We start from the raw sequence: 18364 nt of genomic DNA on the forward strand, positions 1-18364 counted from the left end.
CCCCTTGTTGCTATATCAGCCTCCACTCTTCTGGGAGGCCTGGCTCGCAGTTGGTGTTCCAATTCATCCCAAAGGTGTTCGATGGGGTTGAGGTCAGGTCTCTATGCAGGCCAGTCAAGTTCTTCCACGCCGATCTCAACAAACCATTTCTGTATGGGCCTCGCTTTGTGCACGGGGGCATTGTCATGCTGAAACAGGAATGGGCCTTCCCCAAACTGTTGCCGCAAAGTTGGAAGCACAGAATCGTCTAGAATGTCATTGTATGCTGTAGCATTAAGAGTTCCCTTCACTGGAACTAAGGGGCCTAGCCCGAACCATGAAAAACAGCCCCAGTTACCTTTACAGTGTCATCACAGCTGGCTGCAACTACAGTATATTACCAGTAGATGGCGTAGAAGTTACCTTTTCCTCCTTTACAGTGTATGGCGATGATGTTGTTGGGGTCTGCTGCCATCCACGCTCTCACACCGGCAGTGTACTTCAGCATGTCCCTGAGATGAACACACACACACACACACACACAGATGTCAATCAAACTATTTGATAGAAAAGTGAAGAACAAGTAGAATAAGCCTGAACCCTGTCTGAAGTCCTTCCCCCTGGTCCTTCCCCCTTGAAGTCCTTCCCCCTTGAAGTCCTTCCCCCCTGAAGAGTTTCCTCCTGAAGTCCTTCCCCCCTGAAGTCCTTCCCCCCTGAAGTTCTTCCCCCCTGAAGTCCTTCCCCCCTGAAGTCCTTCCCCCCTGAAGTCTTTCCCCCCTGAAGTGAACCCATGCACTCCTCCCCACACATTTAAAACTATTGACTTTCTACCATATTCCTTACACAAGTGGTTTTCTTTTAAAGCCATAAAGGGAGGTGAACAAATCTAATCAGATTTTATTTGTCACATGCGCCGAATACAACAGGGGTTACTTACAAGCCCTTAACCAACAATGCAGTTCAAGAAATAGGGTTAAGAAAATATTTACTAAATAAACTAAAGTAAAAAAATAAATAAAAAGTAACAATAAAATGACATAACAATAACGAGGCTATATACAGGGGGTACGGGTCAATGTGCGGGGGTACAGGTTAGTTGAGGTAATTTTTACATGTAGGTAGGTAGGGGTAAAGTGACTATACATAGATAATAAACAGCGAGTAGCAGCAGTGTAAAAACAAAGGGGGGGGGGGGTTAATGCAAATAGTCCGGGTAGCCACATGATTAGCTGTTCAGGAGTCTTATGGCTTGGGGGTAGAAGCTGTTAAGGAGCCTTTTGGACCTAGACTTGGCACTCCAGTACCGCTTGCCGTGCGGTAGCAGAGAGAACAGTCTATGACTAGGGTGGCTGGAGTCTTTGACAATATTTAGGGCCTTCCTCTTACACCGCCTGGTATAGAGGTCCTTGATGGCAGGAAGCTTGGCCCCAGTGATGTACTGGGCCGTTCGCACTTCCCTCTGTAGCGCCTTGCAGTCGGTTACCGAGCAGTTGCCATACCAGGTGGATATATAACTTTTTGAGGATCTGAGGACCCATGCCAAATCTTTTCAGTCTCCTGAGGGGGAAAAGGTGTTGTCGGCCCTCTTCACGACTGTCTTGGTGTGTTTGGACCATGATAGTTTGTTGGTGATGTGGACACCAAGGAACTTGAAACTCTCGACCCGCTCCACTACAGCCCCGTCGATGTTAATGGGGGCCTGTTCGGCCCTCCTTTTCCTGTAGTCCACAATCATCTCCTTTGTCGTGCTCACATTGAGGGAGAGGTTTGTTTCCTGGCACCACACGGCCAGGTCTCTGACTTCCTCCCTATAAGGCTGTCTCATCGTTGTCGGTGATCAGGCCTACCACTGTTGTGTCGTCAGCAAACTTAATGATGGTGTTAGAGTCGTGTTTGGCCACACAGTCGTGGTTGAACAGGGAGTACAGGAGGGGACTAAGCACGCACCCCTGAAGTGCACCCTTCAGGAGAAAGGATATATTATTAGGATGCATTCTAAGAAACATCCCAAAGAATAACACTCCCATGCCCACCCATATGACACAGCCCAAAGAAATACACTCACACACCTCCGGCTGTCGGGGTGACCGTATTACCGCCAAACCGCCAATCATAAGTCATGACCGCAGTCAAATTCCACGTGATCGTTGAGTCTTCCTAATGTCAATGAATGGCAATGATGGGCCTAAATTCCCAACTTGCTAACAACCGTCAAGTCGCTAAATCGCTCAGCACTCTATTGTCCCTCTAATCACTCTGACATAAATGCAAGAAAGTGCCTTGTGAATCCTACATGGTCGGTTTTGGGACTTTTTGTAAACAAGCGGTATTAGTCATGGATGAGTAGACCACCGAGTACACCTCATTGACAACAACACTGTCCATATTGCCATTAGAATTCGAACGAGGGAGAGCTCGGTTTGTTGTTTTGATTGTTCTATTGAAAAGTTTGGTTGCAAGCTACCTTTTTGAATTTAGTTAGCCAGTTAGCCAGTTAGCATCAGTTGCTGGGACCACTACCGTCTGTCCTGGGATCCTGCCAACCATTAGTCTGCATGGCGTAGCAGCTAGCCTAGCTGCTAACTAGCTATCAATCTAGCAAGGTTTCTTGAAAGCTATAACACAGCCCTTGTGGCTGGGACTGCCGATTGTCCTGGGCTTGTGGCTGTCTAAATCCCTGCTGTTTGTTGCAGTTTTCCATCTGCCGAAAAAGGGTTCTACAGTAACAACAGAGAAATAGCTTCAAGAGCTCTGTCCAAATACTGATGGACTCTACTAACAAAATAATGGACAATTTGACCAGAGGGGTCCTGGACCTTAAGAACAGTTTGCAGTTCTCACTGGGAGAGGTGGATGTCCTGAGAGACTTGAAGCAATATGACAACAAACTGGAAGTCCATGCGAGATGACATCAGCACTGTCTGTGAATCATAATAGCAGATGACTGGGAAAAAAAACAGCATATATAAAAGGGACAATCCAGGAGGGAAAAACATACTAAAGTCTCCACATGAGAACTGGGCCGAGTCTGAGGAGAAAGTAAAATAAATGATCACTGAAAAGCTGCAGATGGATCATAGGAAGATTGAGGTGGAATATGCCCAGGTGACAGACCCAGGCTGATCGTGGCCAAGTCCCTAAAGTTTAAGGACAAGATTGCTGTTCTGGAGTGAGTCAAGAACTCGAGAGGAACCAACATCATCCTTAACGAGGACTACTCGGAAGCTGTGCGCAAGAGGCGGAAATAACTTATCCCAGTCATGAAAGCTGCCAGAGAGCGTGGGACATTGCTCACACCCGCTATAAAAAGGGTAATTGTCCACCCTCCCAAAAAGACTGGGAGGAGTGAGAGCCTAGCTTCGGGTCACTAACTTCAGCCCCACTTCACACAAATACACCAACTGACACTCATAAGTTCCTGTATCCACACCAATTGGATGTAGTGACCATAATATAGTGGCTATATCCAGGAAAGCCAAAGTTCCAAAGGCTGGGCCTGAAATAGTGTATAAGAGATCATGTAAAACCTTTTGTACTGATTCCTATGTTGAAGATACAAAAAATATTTGTTGGTCTGATGTGTGTAATGAGGAGCATCCAGACGCTGCACTTGAAGCATTTATGAAATTGTTTCTTCCAGTTATTGATCCACATGCACCTGTTAAGAAACTGACTGTTAGAACTGTTAAGGCTCCATGGATTGATGAGGAATTGAAAAAAACAGTATGGCTGAAAGAGATGGGGCAAAAGGAGTGGCTAATAAGTCTGGCTGCACATCTCTGGCTGACTTACTGCAAATTGAGAAATGGTGTGACTAAACTGAACAAAAATAAGAAGAAATTGTATAATGAAACCAAGATAAATTATATAAACTAAGATTGAAAAAAGCTAATACTTTAAATGAAATTATGGGCTGAAAGACTAATTCAACTCCATCATTCATTGAATCAGAAGGCTCATTTATCACAAAACCTTTTGGATGTTGCCAATTACAGTATTTAAATTGTAAAAGTAGGCAAACTGTGAGCCATCATATTAATGTATAAAAAGAAAGAAAAGCATTGTAATTGTGAATTCTGTAAAGTTAGTGTGGGTGAGGTGGATATGTTTTTTTTGTCTATCAATAACGAGAAACCATCTGGTATTGACAATTTAGATGGAAAGCTACTGAGGATGGTAGCAGATGATATTGCCTCTCCTATTTGTCTTATTTTTTAATCTGAGTCTGGAGAAAAGGATTTGCCCTCAGACCTGGAGGGAAGCCAAAGTCATTCTACCCAAGAATGGAAAAGCACCCTGTACTGGTTCTAACAGCCGACCAATCAGCTTGCTGCTGACTCTTCGCAAACTTTGGGGAAAAATTGAGTTTGACTAGATACAACGCTATTTCTCTGTAAACTAGTGAACAAGAGACTTTCCGCTTGCTTATAGAGGAGGGCACTTAACATGCACTGCACTGACAACTGACTGATGATTGGTTGAATGAACTTGATGATAAGACTATTGTGGGAGCTGTACTGTTAGATGTCAGCGCAGCCTTTGATACCATAAACCATTATCAGTCTGGCTGTGGTCGGGAGAGGTTGTGTTTTCTCTAGCAGGAGGTAAGCTTGGCTTCTTATATGGTGTTGAGTAAAGCTTAAACCATGTATTTAGATCGTAGGTAGGTAGTTGTAGTTAGGTATTGTAGGTAGTTTATTTAGGTAGTTATTTAGGTAGTTATTGTAGGTTTCCGTAGGTAATTATTGTAGGTAAGTATTGTTTACGGCGGAGCCCGGCGAAGCACGAGGCTAGCTAGCTAGCGGGTAGCTACTGGTAACGTTTAGCAACGGTGGAGAGTTGTTTCCAATGTTATTTCACGCTTAAGAGTACCTGTAATTAAGCCAGCTAGCTACCTACCATTCAGCCGTTTTTCTAACCTCATTATCTGAGCCATCAACGTTAGGTAGTTAGTAGCTACTGTACTTAATTACACCTACTGATTGCAGAAGACAAATGTTAGCTGGCGTCGGGTAAGTTTGGCGTTATACATAGCTTGGGCTTTGTCGAGTAAGGCTTAATTATGTATTTAGATTGTAGTTAGGTATTGTAGATAGGCCCGCAGCACGAAGCTAGCTAGCTAGCCGTTTTTTCAAACAAAGTCAACACAGTAGCCATTGCTAGCTAGCCAACACGACCAGCTAACTGTACTGCAGTAGCTAAATACAATATATTTGTGCTAGCTAGCCAACGTTTAATTTTTGCTGCGTTATGAAAGGAACTAGACACGGACACGAATTATCTGTTTAGTGTGTTAACACACTATTGGTAGTTTGTTGCAACCAAGTATTGGTGCTAAACTGTGTGTTATTGGATGCTAGCATGCTAGTTAGCTATGGCGTCATAGTTAGGCATCGTGGGCTGTTGTGGGTAGTTATTGTAGGTTAGCATTGTTTTCGGCGGTGCCGGGTGTAGCACGAAGCTAGCTAGCTAGCCGTTTTTCAAACAAAGTCAACACAGTAGCCATTGCTAGCTAGCCAACACGACCAGCTAACTGTACTGTAGTAGCTAAATACAATATACTTGTGCTAGCTAGCCAACGTTTAATTATTGCTGCGTTATGAAAGGAACTAGACATGGACACGAATTATCTGTTTAGTGTGTTAACACACTATTGGTAGTTTGTTGTAACCAAGTATTGGTGCTAAACTGTGTGTTATTGGATGCTAGCATGCTAGTTAGCTATGGTGTCATAGTTAGGCATCGTGGGCTGTTGTGGGTAGTTATTGTAGGTTAGCATTGTTTTCGGCGGTGCCGGGTGTAGCACGAAGCTAGCTAGCTAGCCGTTTTTCGAACAGAGTCAACACAGTAGCCATTGTGTGCTGTACTGTGGCAGCTAAATACAATTTATTTGTGCTAGCTAGCCAACGTTTAATTATTGCTGCGTTATGAAAGGAAATAGACACGGACACAAATTATCTGTTTAGTGTGTTAACACACTATTGGTGGTTTGTTGTGACCAAGTGTTGGTGCTAAACTGTGTGTTATTGGATGCTAGCATGCTAGTTAGCTATGGTGTCATAGTTAGCTAGCTGAATAAAGTGGGTTGAGTCTATTCCTTGAAACATTGAACCGCTGTGGTTCACAACAATTCTGATTTCTAAAGGTGGAAGTTGGGAGAGTTTTTGTTCGGGTGGTTCAGTGAAACAATTATAGTTTCTGAGGTGGAAGTTTTGGTGAGGGAGGCCCTGCTCTCTCCTCTCCCAGATGTTTAGTTCATTTCATTCCGATCTCCTCTGCATTATTGTAGCCATTTGCTACAGCCTGTCAACTATGCCTCTGCCTATCCCTGTTCTCTCCTCTCTGCACAGGCTACACAAACGCCTCACACCGCGTGGCTGCTGCCTCTCTAACCTGGTGGTCCCTGCACGCACCCCACACCTGGAGTTCCAGGTCTCAGGCAGCCTCTGGAACTGCCGTTCTGCTGCCAACAAAGCTGACTTCATCCCAGCCTATGCTAACCTCCAGTCCCTCGACTTCCTGGCGCTGACGGAAACATGGATTACCACTGAAAACACTGCTACTCCTACTGCTCTCTCCTCGTCTGACCATGTGTTCTCGCATACCCCGAGAGCATCTGGTCAGAGGGGTGGTGGCACAGGAATCCTCATCTCTCCCAAGTGGACATTCTCAATTTTTCCCCTAACCCATCTGTCTATCTCCTCATTTGAATTCCATGCTGTCACAGTCACTAGCCCATTTAAGCTTAATATCCTTGTCATCTATCACCCTCCAGGTTCCCTTGGAGAGTTCATCAATGAGCTTGACGCCTTGATAAGTTCCTTTCCTGAGGATGGCTCACCCCTCACAGTTTTGGGGGATTTCAACCTCCCTACGTCCACATTTGACTCATTTCTCTCTGCCTCCTTCTTTCCACTCCTCTCCTCTTTTGACCTCACCCTCTCACCGTCCCCCCCTACTCACAAGGCAGGCAATACGCTTGACCTCATCTTTACTAGATGCTGCTCTTCTACTAATCTCACTGCAACTCCCCTCCATGTCTCCGACCACTACTTTGTTTCCTTTTCTCTCTCGCTCTCCTCCAACACTACTCACTCTGCCCCTACACAGATGGTAATGCGCCGCCGCAACCTTCGCTCTCTCTCTCCCACTACTCTCTCCTCTTCCATCCTATCATCTCTTCCCTCTGCTCAATCCTTCTCCCTCCAATCTCCTGATTCTGCCTCCTCAACCCTCCTCTCCTCCCTTTCTGCATCCTTTGACTCTCTGTGTCCCCTATCCTCCCGGCCGGCTCGGTCCTCCCCTCCAGCTCCGTGGCTTGATGACTCATTGCGAGCTCACAGAACAGAGCTCCGGGCAGCGGAGCGGAAATGGAAGAAAACTAAACTCCCTGCCGACCTGGCATCTTTTCACTCCCTCCTCTCTACATTTTCTTCATCTGTTTCTGCTGCTAAAGCCACTTTCTACCACTCTAAATTCCAAGCATCTGCCTCTAACCCTAGGAAGCTCTTTGCCACATTTTCCTCCCTGCTGAATCCTCCCCCCCCCCCCCCTCCTCTCTCTCTGTGGATGACTTCGTCAACCACTTTGAAAAGAAGGTTGACGACATCCGATCCTCGTTTGTTAAGTCTAATGACACTGCTGGTCCTACTCACACTGCCCTACCCTATGCTTTGACTTCTTTCTCCCCTCTCTCTCCAGATAAAATCCTGCGACTTGTGACTGCAGGCCGCCCAACAACCTGCCCGCTTGACCCCATCCCCTCCTCTCTTCTCCAGACCATCTCCGGTGACCTTCTCCCCTACCTCACCTCGCTGATCAACTCATCCTTGACCGCTGGCCATGTCCCTTCCGTCTTCAAGAGAACGAGAGTTGCACCCCTTCTCAAAAAACCAACACTCGATCCCACTGATGTCAACAACTACAGACCAGTATCCCTTCTTTCTTTTCTTTCCAAAACTATTGAGCGTGCCGTCTTTAGCCAACTCTCTTGCTATCTCTCTCAGAATGACCTTCTTGATCCAAACCAGTCAGGTTTCAGGACTGGTCATTCAACTGAGACTGCTCTTCTCTGTGTCACGGAGGCTCTCCGCACTGCTAAAGCTAACTCTCTCTCCTCTGCTCTTGTCCTTCTAGACCTGTCTGCTGCCTTTGATACTGTGAACCATCAGATCCTCCTCTCCACCCTCTCCGAGCTGGGCATCTCCGGCGCGGCTCACTCCTGGATTGCGTCCTACCTGACCGGTCGCTCCTACCAAGTGGCGTGGCGAGAAGCTGTCTCCGCACCACGTGCTCTCACCACTGGTGTCCCCCAGGGCTCAGTTCTAGGCCCTCTCCTATTCTCCCTATACACCAAGTCACTTGGCTCTGTCATATCCTCACATGGCCTCTCCTATCATTGCTACGCTGACGATACACAACTAATCTTCTCCTTTCCCCCTTCTGATAACCAGGTGGCGAATCGCATCTCTGCATGTCTGGCAGACATATCAGTATGGATGACGGATCACCACCTCAAGCTGAACCCTGGCAAGACGGAGCTGCTCTTCCTCCCGGGGAAGGACTGCCCGTTCCATGATCTCGCCATCACGGTTGACAACTCCGTTGTGTCCTCCTCCCAGAGTGCGAAGAGCCTTGGCGTGACCCTGGACAACACCCTGTCGTTCTCCGCTAACATCAAGGCGGTGACCCGATCCTGCAGGTTCATGCTCTACAACATTCGGAGAGTACGACCCTGCCTTACACAGGAAGCGGCAAAGGTCCTAATCCAGGCACTTGTCATCTCCCGTCTGGATTACTGCAACTCGCTGTTGGCTGGCCTCCCTGCCTGTGCCATTAAACCCCTACAACTCATCCAGAATGCCGCAGCCCGTCTGGTGTTCAACCTTCCCAAGTTCTCTCACGTCACCCCCCTCCTCCGCACACTCCACTGGCTTCCAGTTGAAGCTCGCATCCGTTACAAGACCATGGTGCTTGCCTATGGAGCAGTGAGGGGAACGGCACCTCCGTACCTTCGGGCTCTGATCAGTCCCTACACCCAAACGAGGGCATTGCGTTCATCCACCTCTGGCCTGCTGGCTCCCCTTCCTCTGCGGAAGCATAGTTCCCGCTCAGCCCAGTCAAAACTGTTCGCTGCTCTGGCACCCCAATGGTGGAACAAGCTCCCTCACGACGCCAGGACAGCGGAGTCACTCACCACCTTCCGGAGACATTTGAAACCCCACCTCTTTAAGGAATACCTGGGACATTTGAACCCCCCCCCCCCCCCCCCCCCAAAAAAAAAAAAAGTGTAAAGTGGTTTTCCCACTGGCTATAGGGTGAATGCACCAATTTGTAAGTCGCTCTGGATAAGAGCGTCTGCTAAATGACGTAAATGTGCCCTTGAGCAAGGCACTTAACCCTAATTGCTCCTGTAAGTCGCTCTGGATAAGAGCGTCTGCTAAATGACTAAAATGTAATGTAAATGTAATAAACCTGTTGTTGAAAAAAACGATGTGTAATGGCTTTTCAACCTCTGCTACATCGTGGATTCAGAGCTCTCCATCTAATAGAACACAGAGGGTTTTCTTTAATGGAAGTTTCTCTAATATTAAAACATGTAAAGTTGTGCCTCTACCAATGACCTGCCACTGGCATTAAAACAAAAAACCTGTGTGTCTATGCATGCTGATGATTCAACCCTATACACGTCAGGCAACCACAGCTGGTGAAATCACTGCAACCCTAAAACAAAGAGTTGCAGTCAGTTTTAGAATTGGTGGCCAGTAATAAACTAGTCCTTAAAAAATAAAAAGTGTCATTGTATTGACGTGTCAATTTGGATCCCTGCACAGGCTCAGAGGATCTAGATGTTTTTTTCTGACCACTGGATTAAAATTAAAACCATATTATATATTGGATCTCTAAAAAAAATACAACTTTTACATTACCAATAAAATAATCTGTATTCGTATCCCGAAAGAAAGAAATGATCTCACTACAATACATTTTAATAGAAAGTTAGCCAAATTAGATAAGATCTTGCTACCGTGGCAACACCTGTCTTTAGTCATATCCCAGTTTACCTACAGTTGAAGTCGGAAGTTTCCGTACACCTTAGCCAAATACATTTAAACTCTGTTTTTCACTATTCCTGACATTTAATCCTAGTAAAAATTCCCTGTTTTAGGTCAGTTAGGATCACCACTTTATTTTAAGAATGTGAAATGTCAGAATAATAGCAGAGAGAATGATTTATTTCATCTTTTATTTATTTCATCACATTCCCAGTGGGTCAGAAGTTTACATACACTCAATTAGTATTTGGCAGCATTGCCTTTAAATTGTTTAACTTGGGTCAAACGTTTCGGGTAGCCGTCCACAAGCTTCCCACAATAAGTTGGGTGAATTTTGGCCCATTCCTCCTGACAGAGCTGGTGTAACGGAGTCAGGTTTGTAGGCCTCCTTGCTCGCACACACTTTTTCAGTTTTGCCCACACATTTTTTAAAGGATTGAGGTCAGGGCTTTGTGATGGCCACTCCAATACCTTGACTTTGTTGTCCTTAAGCCATTTTGTCACAACTTTGGAAGTATGCTTGGGGTCATTGTCCATTTGGAAGACCCATTTGTGACCAAGCTTTAACTTCCTGACTGATGTCTTGAGATATTGCTTCAATATATATATACTGTGTCCTTGAAATGTATATAGTATTATTATGTAGTATGTATAAACTGGAAGTAGAAGCCTAAGTATTATTGTCCATTAGTTTACTCCAATTAGGGGAAGGGTGGTGGGGTTGGAAAGTAATAAAGGTTAGGGGAAAATAATAAAGAAGGAAAATATTTCATATATATACACACACACACACACACACACACACACACACACACACACAACCAGTCAAAAGTTTGGACACACCTACTCATTCAAGGGTTTTTCTTTATTTTTACTATTTTCTATATTGTAGAATAATAGTGAATACATCAAAACTATGAAATAACACATATGGAATCATGTTGTAACCAAAAAAGTGTTAAACAAATCTAAATATATTTTATATTTGAGATTCTTCAAAGTAGCCACCCTTTGCCTTGATGACAGCTTTGCACACGCTTGGCATTCTCTCAACCAGCTTCATGAGGTAGTCACCTGGAATGCATTTCAATTAACAGGTGTGCCTTCTTAAAAGTTGATTTGTGCGTTTCTTAATGCGTTTGAGCCAATCAGTTGTGTTGTGACAAGGTAGGGTTGGTATACAGAAGATAGCCCTATTTGGTAAAAGACCAAGTCCATATTATGGCAAGAACAGCTCAAATAAGCAAAGAGAAACGACAGTCCATCATTACTTCAAGACATGAAGGTCAGTCAATCCAGAACATTTCAAGAACCTTTAAAAAGTTTCTTCAAGTGCAGTCGCAAAAACCATCATGCGCTATGATGAAACTGGCTCTCATGAGGACCGCGACAGGAATGGAAGACCCAGTTACCTCTGCTGCAGAGGATAAGTTCATTAGAGTTACCAGCCTCAGAAATTGCAGCCCAAATAAATGCTTCACAGAGTTCAAGTAACAGACATCTCAACATCAATTGTTCAGAGGAGACTGCGTGAATCAGGCCATCATGGTCAAATTGCTGCAAAGAAACTACTACTAAAGGACACCAATAAGAAGAAGAGACTTGCTTGGGCCAAGAATCACGAGCAATGGACATTAGACCGGTGGAAATCTGTCAAGTCCAAATTTGAGATTTTTGGTTCCAACCGCCGTGTCTTTGTGAGACGCATAGTAGGTGAACGGATGATCTCCGCATGTGTGGTTCCCACCGTGAAGCATGGGGGAGGTGTGATGGTGTGGGGGTGCTTTGCTGGTGACACTGTCTGTGATGTATTTAGAATTCGAGGCACACTTAACCAGCATGGCTACCACAGCATTCTGACTCCATCTTGCTTCTCCCCGCCTACAAACAAAGACTCAATAGATAAGTTACGGTGGTCAGGTCTGTACAGCGTTGGTCCGACCAATCAGAATTCACACTCCAAGACTGTTTTGATCACATGGACTGTAATATGTTCCGGGTCGCCTCTGGAGATAACGTCAATGAATATGCCGACTGTCACCTGATTCATAAAAAAATGCATAGATGCCGTAATACCAATAGTATCTTTCAAAACGTACCCAAATCAAAAACCGTGGATTGATGGCAGCCTTGTCGAGAAACTGAAGGAGAGACATGCTGCTTACAAACAGGGCAAGGTGACCGGGGACAATAGTTTGGTTAAACAGTACAAATACGACCTACGCAGATCCATCAAGATGGTGAGATACAAGTATAGGGACAAAGAGGAGGATCAGTTAAGCGGGTCGGACACGAGGCGTATGTAGCAGGGGCTTCCAGCGGGTCGGACACGGGGCGTATGTAGCAGGGGCTTCCAGTGGGTCGGACACGGGGCGTATGTAGCAGGGGCTTCCAGCGGGTCGGACTCGAGGCATATGTAGCAGGGGCTTCCAGCGGGTCGGACACGAGCCGTATGTAGCAGGGGCTTCCAGTGGGTCGGACACGGGGCGTATGTAGCAGGGGCTTCCAGCGGGTCGGACACGAGGCGTATGTAGCAGGGGCTTCCAGCGGGTCGGACACGGGGCGTATGTAGCAGGGGCTTCCAGCGGGTCGGATACGAGGCGTATGTAGCAGGGGCTTCCAGCGGGTCGGACACGGGGCGTATGTGGCAGGGGCTTCCAGCGGGTCGGACACGGGGCGTATGTAGCAGGGGCTTCCAGCGGGTCGGATACGAGGCGTATGTAGCAGGGGCTTCCAGCGGGTCGGATACGAGGCGTATGTAGCAGGGGCTTCCAGCGGGTCGGACACGAGGCGTATGTAGCAGGGGCTTCCAGTGGGTCGGACACGGGGCGTATGTAGCAGGGGCTTCCAGCGGGTCGGACACGAGGCGTATGTGGCAGGGGCTTCCAGCGGGTCGGATACGAGGCGTATGTAGCAGGGGCTTCCAGCGGGTCGGACACGAGGCGTATGTAGCAGGGGCTTCCAGCGGGTCGGACACGGGGCGTATGTAGCAGGGGCTTCCAGTGGGTCGGACACGGGGCGTATGTGGCAGGGGCTTCCAGCGGGTCGGACACGGGGCGTATGTAGCAGGGGCTTCCAGCGGGTCGGACTCGAGGCGTATGTAGCAGGGGCTTCCAGCGGGTCGGACACGGGGCGTATGTGGCAGGGGCTTCCAGTGGGTGGGATACGGGGCGTATGTAGCAGGGGCTTCCAGCGGGTCAGATACGAGGCGTATGTAGCAGGGGCTTCCAGCGGGTCAGATACGAGGCGTATGTAGCAGGGGCTTCCAGCGGGTCAGATACGAGGCGTATGTAGCAGGGGCTTCCAGCGGGTCGGATACGAGGCGTATGTAGCAGGGGCTTCCAGCGGGTCGGACACGAGCCGTATGTAGCAGGGGCTTCCAGCGGGTCGGACACGAGGCGTATGTAGCAGGGGCTTCCAGCGGGTCGGACACGGGGCGTATGTAGCAGGGGCTTCCAGCGGGTCGGACTCGAGGCGTATGTAGCAGGGGCTTCCAGCGGGTCGGACACGGGGCGTATGTGGCAGGGGCTTCCAGCGGGTCGGACACGGGGCGTATGTGGCAGGGGCTTCCAGCGGGTCGGATACGAGGCGTATGTAGCAGGGGCTTCCAGCGGGTCGGACACGAGGCGTATGTAGCAGGGGCTTCCAGCGGGTCGGACACGGGGCGTATGTGGCAGGGGCTTCCAGCGGGTCGGACACGGGGCGTATGTGGCAGGGGCTTCCAGCGGGTCGGACACGAGGCGTATGTAGCAGGGGCTTCCAGCGGGTCGGACACGAGGCGTATGTAGCAGGGGCTTCCAGCGGGTCAGACACGAGGCGTATGTAGCAGGGGCTTCCAGCGGGTCAGACACGAGGCGTATGTAGCAGGGGCTTCCAGCGGGTCGGACACGAGGCGTATGTAGCAGGGGCTTCCAGCGGGTCGGACACGGGGCGTATGTAGCAGGGGCTTCCAGCGGGTCAGACACGAGGCGTATGTAGCAGGGGCTTCCAGCGGGTCGGACACGGGGCGTATGTAGCAGGGGCTTCCAGCGGGTCGGACACGGGGCGTATGTAGCAGGGGCTTCCAGCGGGTCGGACACAGGGGCGTATGTAGCAGGGGCTTCCAGCGGGTCGGATACGAGGCGTATGTAGCAGGGGCTTCCAGCGGGTCGGACACGAGGCGTATGTAGCAGGGGCTTCCAGCGGGTCGGATACGAGGCGTATGTAGCAGGGGCTTCTAACCATCACCGATTACAAAAACAAAGCCAGTCTACCGGATGAGCTAAACACCTTTTTCTCATGATAGGAGCTGTCGAGGCAACACACTCACAGTCTCCACTGAGGACGTATGCAAGTCATTCAAACTTGTTAACCCTCGCAAGGCTGCCGGCCCAGACGGCATCCCTAGCCGCGCCCTCAGAGCATGTGCAGACCAGCTGGCTGTTGTGTTCTCTGACATTTTCAATCTCTCTCTAGCTCAGGCCGTTATCCCCACCGGCTTCAAGATGTCCACCATCATCCCTGTGCCCAAGAAAGGGAAAGTAACTCAATGATTACCGACCCGTAGCACTCACTTCCGCCCTGGTCTCCCCGCTTCAATCTGTTCTCCCCGCTTCAATCTGTTCTCCCCGCTTCAATCTGTTCTCCCCGCTTCAATCTGTTCTCCCCGCTTCAATCTGTTCTCCCCGCTTCAATCTGTTCTCCCCGCTTCAATCTGTTCTCCCCGCTTCAATCTGTTCTCCCCGCTTCAATCTGGTCTCCCCGCTTCAATCTGGTCTCCCCGCTTCAATCTGGTCTCCCCGCTTCAATCTGGTCTCCCCGCTTCAATCTGGTCTCCCCGCTTCAATCTGTTCTCCCCGCTTCAATCTGGTCTCCCCGCTTCAATCTGGTCTCCCCGCTTCAATCTGTTCTCCCCGCTTCAATCTGTTCTCCCCGCTTCAATCTGTTCTCCCCGCTTCAATCTGTTCTCCCCGCTTCAATCTGTTCTCCCCGCTTCAATCTGTTCTCCCCGCTTCAATCTGTTCTCCCCGCTTCAATCTGTTCTCCCCGCTTCAATCTGTTCTCCCCGCTTCAAACACTAAGATGCGGGCAGTACAGTAGCATCATGGCAAATACGACCCCCCCCCGCTACGGACATTTCCCCCCCCCCCCCCCCGCGACCGGGAGACCCATGGGGTGGCGCACAATTTGCCCAGCGTCGTCCAGGGTAGGGGAGGGAATGGCCGGCAGGGATGTAGCTCAATTGGTAGAGCACGGGTTGTGGGTTCGATTCCCATGGGGGGCCAGTATGAAATAATGTATGCACTGTAAGTCGCTCTGGATAAGAGCGTCTGCTAAATGACTAAAATGTAAATAGATAGCAGCTTTCTCCCCTTCCTACAAACAGATTATTAAGTAGATAGCAGCTTTCTCCCCTTCCTACAAACAACTGAGATTATTAAGTAGATAGCAGCTTTCTCCCCTTCCTACAAACAACTGAGATTATTAAGAAGATAGCAGCTTTCTCCCCTTCCTACAAACAACAGATTTTTAAGTAGATAGCAGCTTTCTCCCCTTCCTACAAACAACAGATTTTTAAGTAGATAGCAGCTTTCTCCCCTTCCTACAAACAACTGAGATTATTAAGTAGATGGCAGCTTTCTCCCCTTCCTACAAACAGATTATTAAGTAGATAGCAGCTTTCTCCCCTTCCTACAAACAACTGAGATTATTAAGTAGATGGCAGCTTTCTCCCCTTCCTACAAACAACTGAGATTATTAAGTAGATAGCAGCTTTCTCCCCTTCCTACAAACAACTGAGATTATTAAGTAGATGGCAGCTTTCTCCCCTTCCTACAAACAACTGAGATTATTAAGTAGATGGCAGCTTTCTCCCCTTCCTACAAACAACTGAGATTATTAAGTAGATGGCAGCTTTCTCCCCTTCCTACAAACAACTGAGATTATTAAGTAGATGGCAGCTTTCTCCCCTTCCTACAAACAACTGAGATTATTAAGTAGATAGCAGCTTTCTCCCCTTCCTACAAACAACTGAGATTATTAAGTAGATGGCAGCTTTCTCCCCTTCCTACAAACAGATTATTAAGTAGATAGCAGCTTTCTCCCCTTCCTACAAACAACAGATTTTTAAGTAGATAGCGGCTTTCTCCCCTTCCTACAAACAACAGATTTTTAAGTAGATAGCGGCTTTCTCCCCTTCCTACAAACTGAGATTATTAAGTCGATAGCAGCTTTCTCCCCTTCCTACAAACAACTGAGATTATTAAGTAGCTAGCAGCTTTCTCCCCTTCCTACAAACAACTGATTATTAAGTAGCTAGCAGCTTTCTCCCCTTCCTACAAACAACTGATTATTAAGTAGATAGCAGCTTTCTCCCCTTCCTACAAACAACTGAGATTATTAAGTAGATAGCAGCTTTCTCCCCTTCCTACAAACAACTGAGATTATTAAGTAGATAGCAGCTTTCTCCCCTTCCTACAAACAACTGAGATTATTAAGTAGATAGCAGCTTTCTCCCCTTCTACCTGTTGCTGTTGGCTCTTTGTGTTGTAGCCTGTCCTCATTTAACTTTTATTTCTGTCATTTTAATTCCATCTTCCATTGATTAGCTTGATATCTCCTAATAACTTTCCACCGGGAGGCTCTACAGCGCTATGACTGTAGCCCAGCGTCGATTGGACGACAACAACAACGCTACACGTGCCACTTGTCAAAATGTTCTCTCTCTCTCTCTCTCTCCCCAGGAAGCACAATGAACAGAGCACATGCCTTTCTTGCAACTTTTTCATGCAGCCCATGGCCCTCCTATATTTTGATTTTCTAAGACATTCTTATCTAAGATTTGTATCACAACTAAATTAGCCCAAAAAAAAAAAAATGGGACCGGTTTAAAATTATCACAATTTTTACAACCCCTCAACGGTGTGCGTACTGGCAGCACAACAGGGATTTGTGTGACAATTAACGGCCAACACAAATTTCACGACCACCACAGCCCTACCCACACCCACCCATATGACAGAACCTGGGTGTACCAGGGTGTACTCTACTCACTCTAGAGAAGGCACGTTGTGGTCGTCGATAAACACTCGCTCTACTCTGTAGTGGAAGAACTTGGGGTCATAACCTTTCTCACCTGAAGAGAGACAACAAAACAGCAATAACATGTCAGGAGAAGGGGTTTCCCAACCCTCTCCTCAGGGATCACCAGACGTTCCACAGAACTGGGATCAGAACGATTATGATAAACATGGACATCTTATCATTATAAACAGAACGTTTCACACGGACGACATGGATTATATACTTCGTAGTGGACTGAAAGCAGTGTGTACTTACTGCCGAGGTTGTATACTCTGTAGTGGACTGGAAGCAGTGTGTACTTACTGCAGAGGTTGTATACTCTGTAGTGGACTGAAAGCAGTGTGTACTTACTGCAGAGGTTGTATACTCTGTAGTGGACTGGAAGCAGTGTGTACTTACTGCCGAGGTTGTATACTCTGTAGTGGACTGGAAGCAGTGTGTACTTACTGCCGAGGTTGTATACTCTGTAGTGGACTGGAAGCAGTGTGTACTTACTGCAGAGGTTGTATACTCTGTAGTGGACTGGAAGCAGTGTGTACTTACTGCCGAGGTTGTATACTCTGTAGTGGACTGGAAGCAGTGTGTACTTACTGCCAAGGTTGTATACTCTGTAGTGGACTGGAAGCAGTGTGTACTTACTGCAGAGGTTGTATACTCTGTAGTGGACTGAAAGCAGTGTGTACTTACTGCAGAGGTTGTATACTCTGTAGTGGACTGGAAGCAGTGTGTACTTACTGCAGAGGTTGTATACTCTGTAGTGGACTGAAAGCAGTGTGTACTTACTGCCGAGGTTGTATACTCTGTAGTGGACTGGAAGCAGTGTGTACTTACTGCAGAGGTTGTATACTCTGTAGTGGACTGGAAGCAGTGTGTACTTACTGCAGAGGTTGTATACTCTGTAGTGGTCTTCATGTTTGGTATCTAGGAACCTAGCCACCTCCTGAGATGAGCAGGGAGAGAAGAGATTATTCTCTACACACTAAAACAGCTAACTGATATCTGACCCTTTACCCTCTCTGGTCACCTTGTGTGTGTGTGTGTGTGTGTGTGTGTGTGTGTGTGTGTGTGTGCTAGGAACCTAGCTACCTCCTGAGATGAGCAGGGAGAGAAGAGATATTACTGACCTTTAGGAGTCAATTAGCGTATTGACAATATCGGAACATTCCCTATAGTGTAATCTGTGTGTGTTCTCTTACCCTGATGGGGTTTCTGTAGAGGGCTTGTTTCCCAGAGGAGGGGAACGACATGGCAATGACACGATCTGGAGG

General features: G+C 47.6%; 1 protein-coding gene across 1 annotated transcript in view; it reads right to left on the minus strand.

The window, feature by feature from the left end:
- LOC311123596 (phosphatidylinositol 3,4,5-trisphosphate 3-phosphatase TPTE2-like) overlaps window positions 1-18354 on the minus strand; it is a 37154-nt gene extending 18800 nt beyond the window's left edge. The window contains exons 1-4 of the mRNA XM_084197833.1: window positions 18293-18354; window positions 17976-18036; window positions 17067-17148; window positions 403-491 (exon numbers count right to left, since the gene is read on the minus strand). Coding sequence (XP_084053959.1) covers window positions 403-491; window positions 17067-17148; window positions 17976-18036; window positions 18293-18343 — 283 coding nt within the window. The 5' untranslated portion in view covers window positions 18344-18354. The remainder of the gene's footprint in view (window positions 1-402; window positions 492-17066; window positions 17149-17975; window positions 18037-18292) is intronic.
- Between the last annotated feature and the right edge of the window lie 10 nt (window positions 18355-18364).

The sequence above is a fragment of the Coregonus lavaretus genome, assembly GCF_964263955.1.
Source record: "Coregonus lavaretus genome assembly, contig: HAP1_SCAFFOLD_400, whole genome shotgun sequence".
NCBI classification, from domain to species: Eukaryota; Metazoa; Chordata; class Actinopteri; order Salmoniformes; family Salmonidae; genus Coregonus; species Coregonus lavaretus.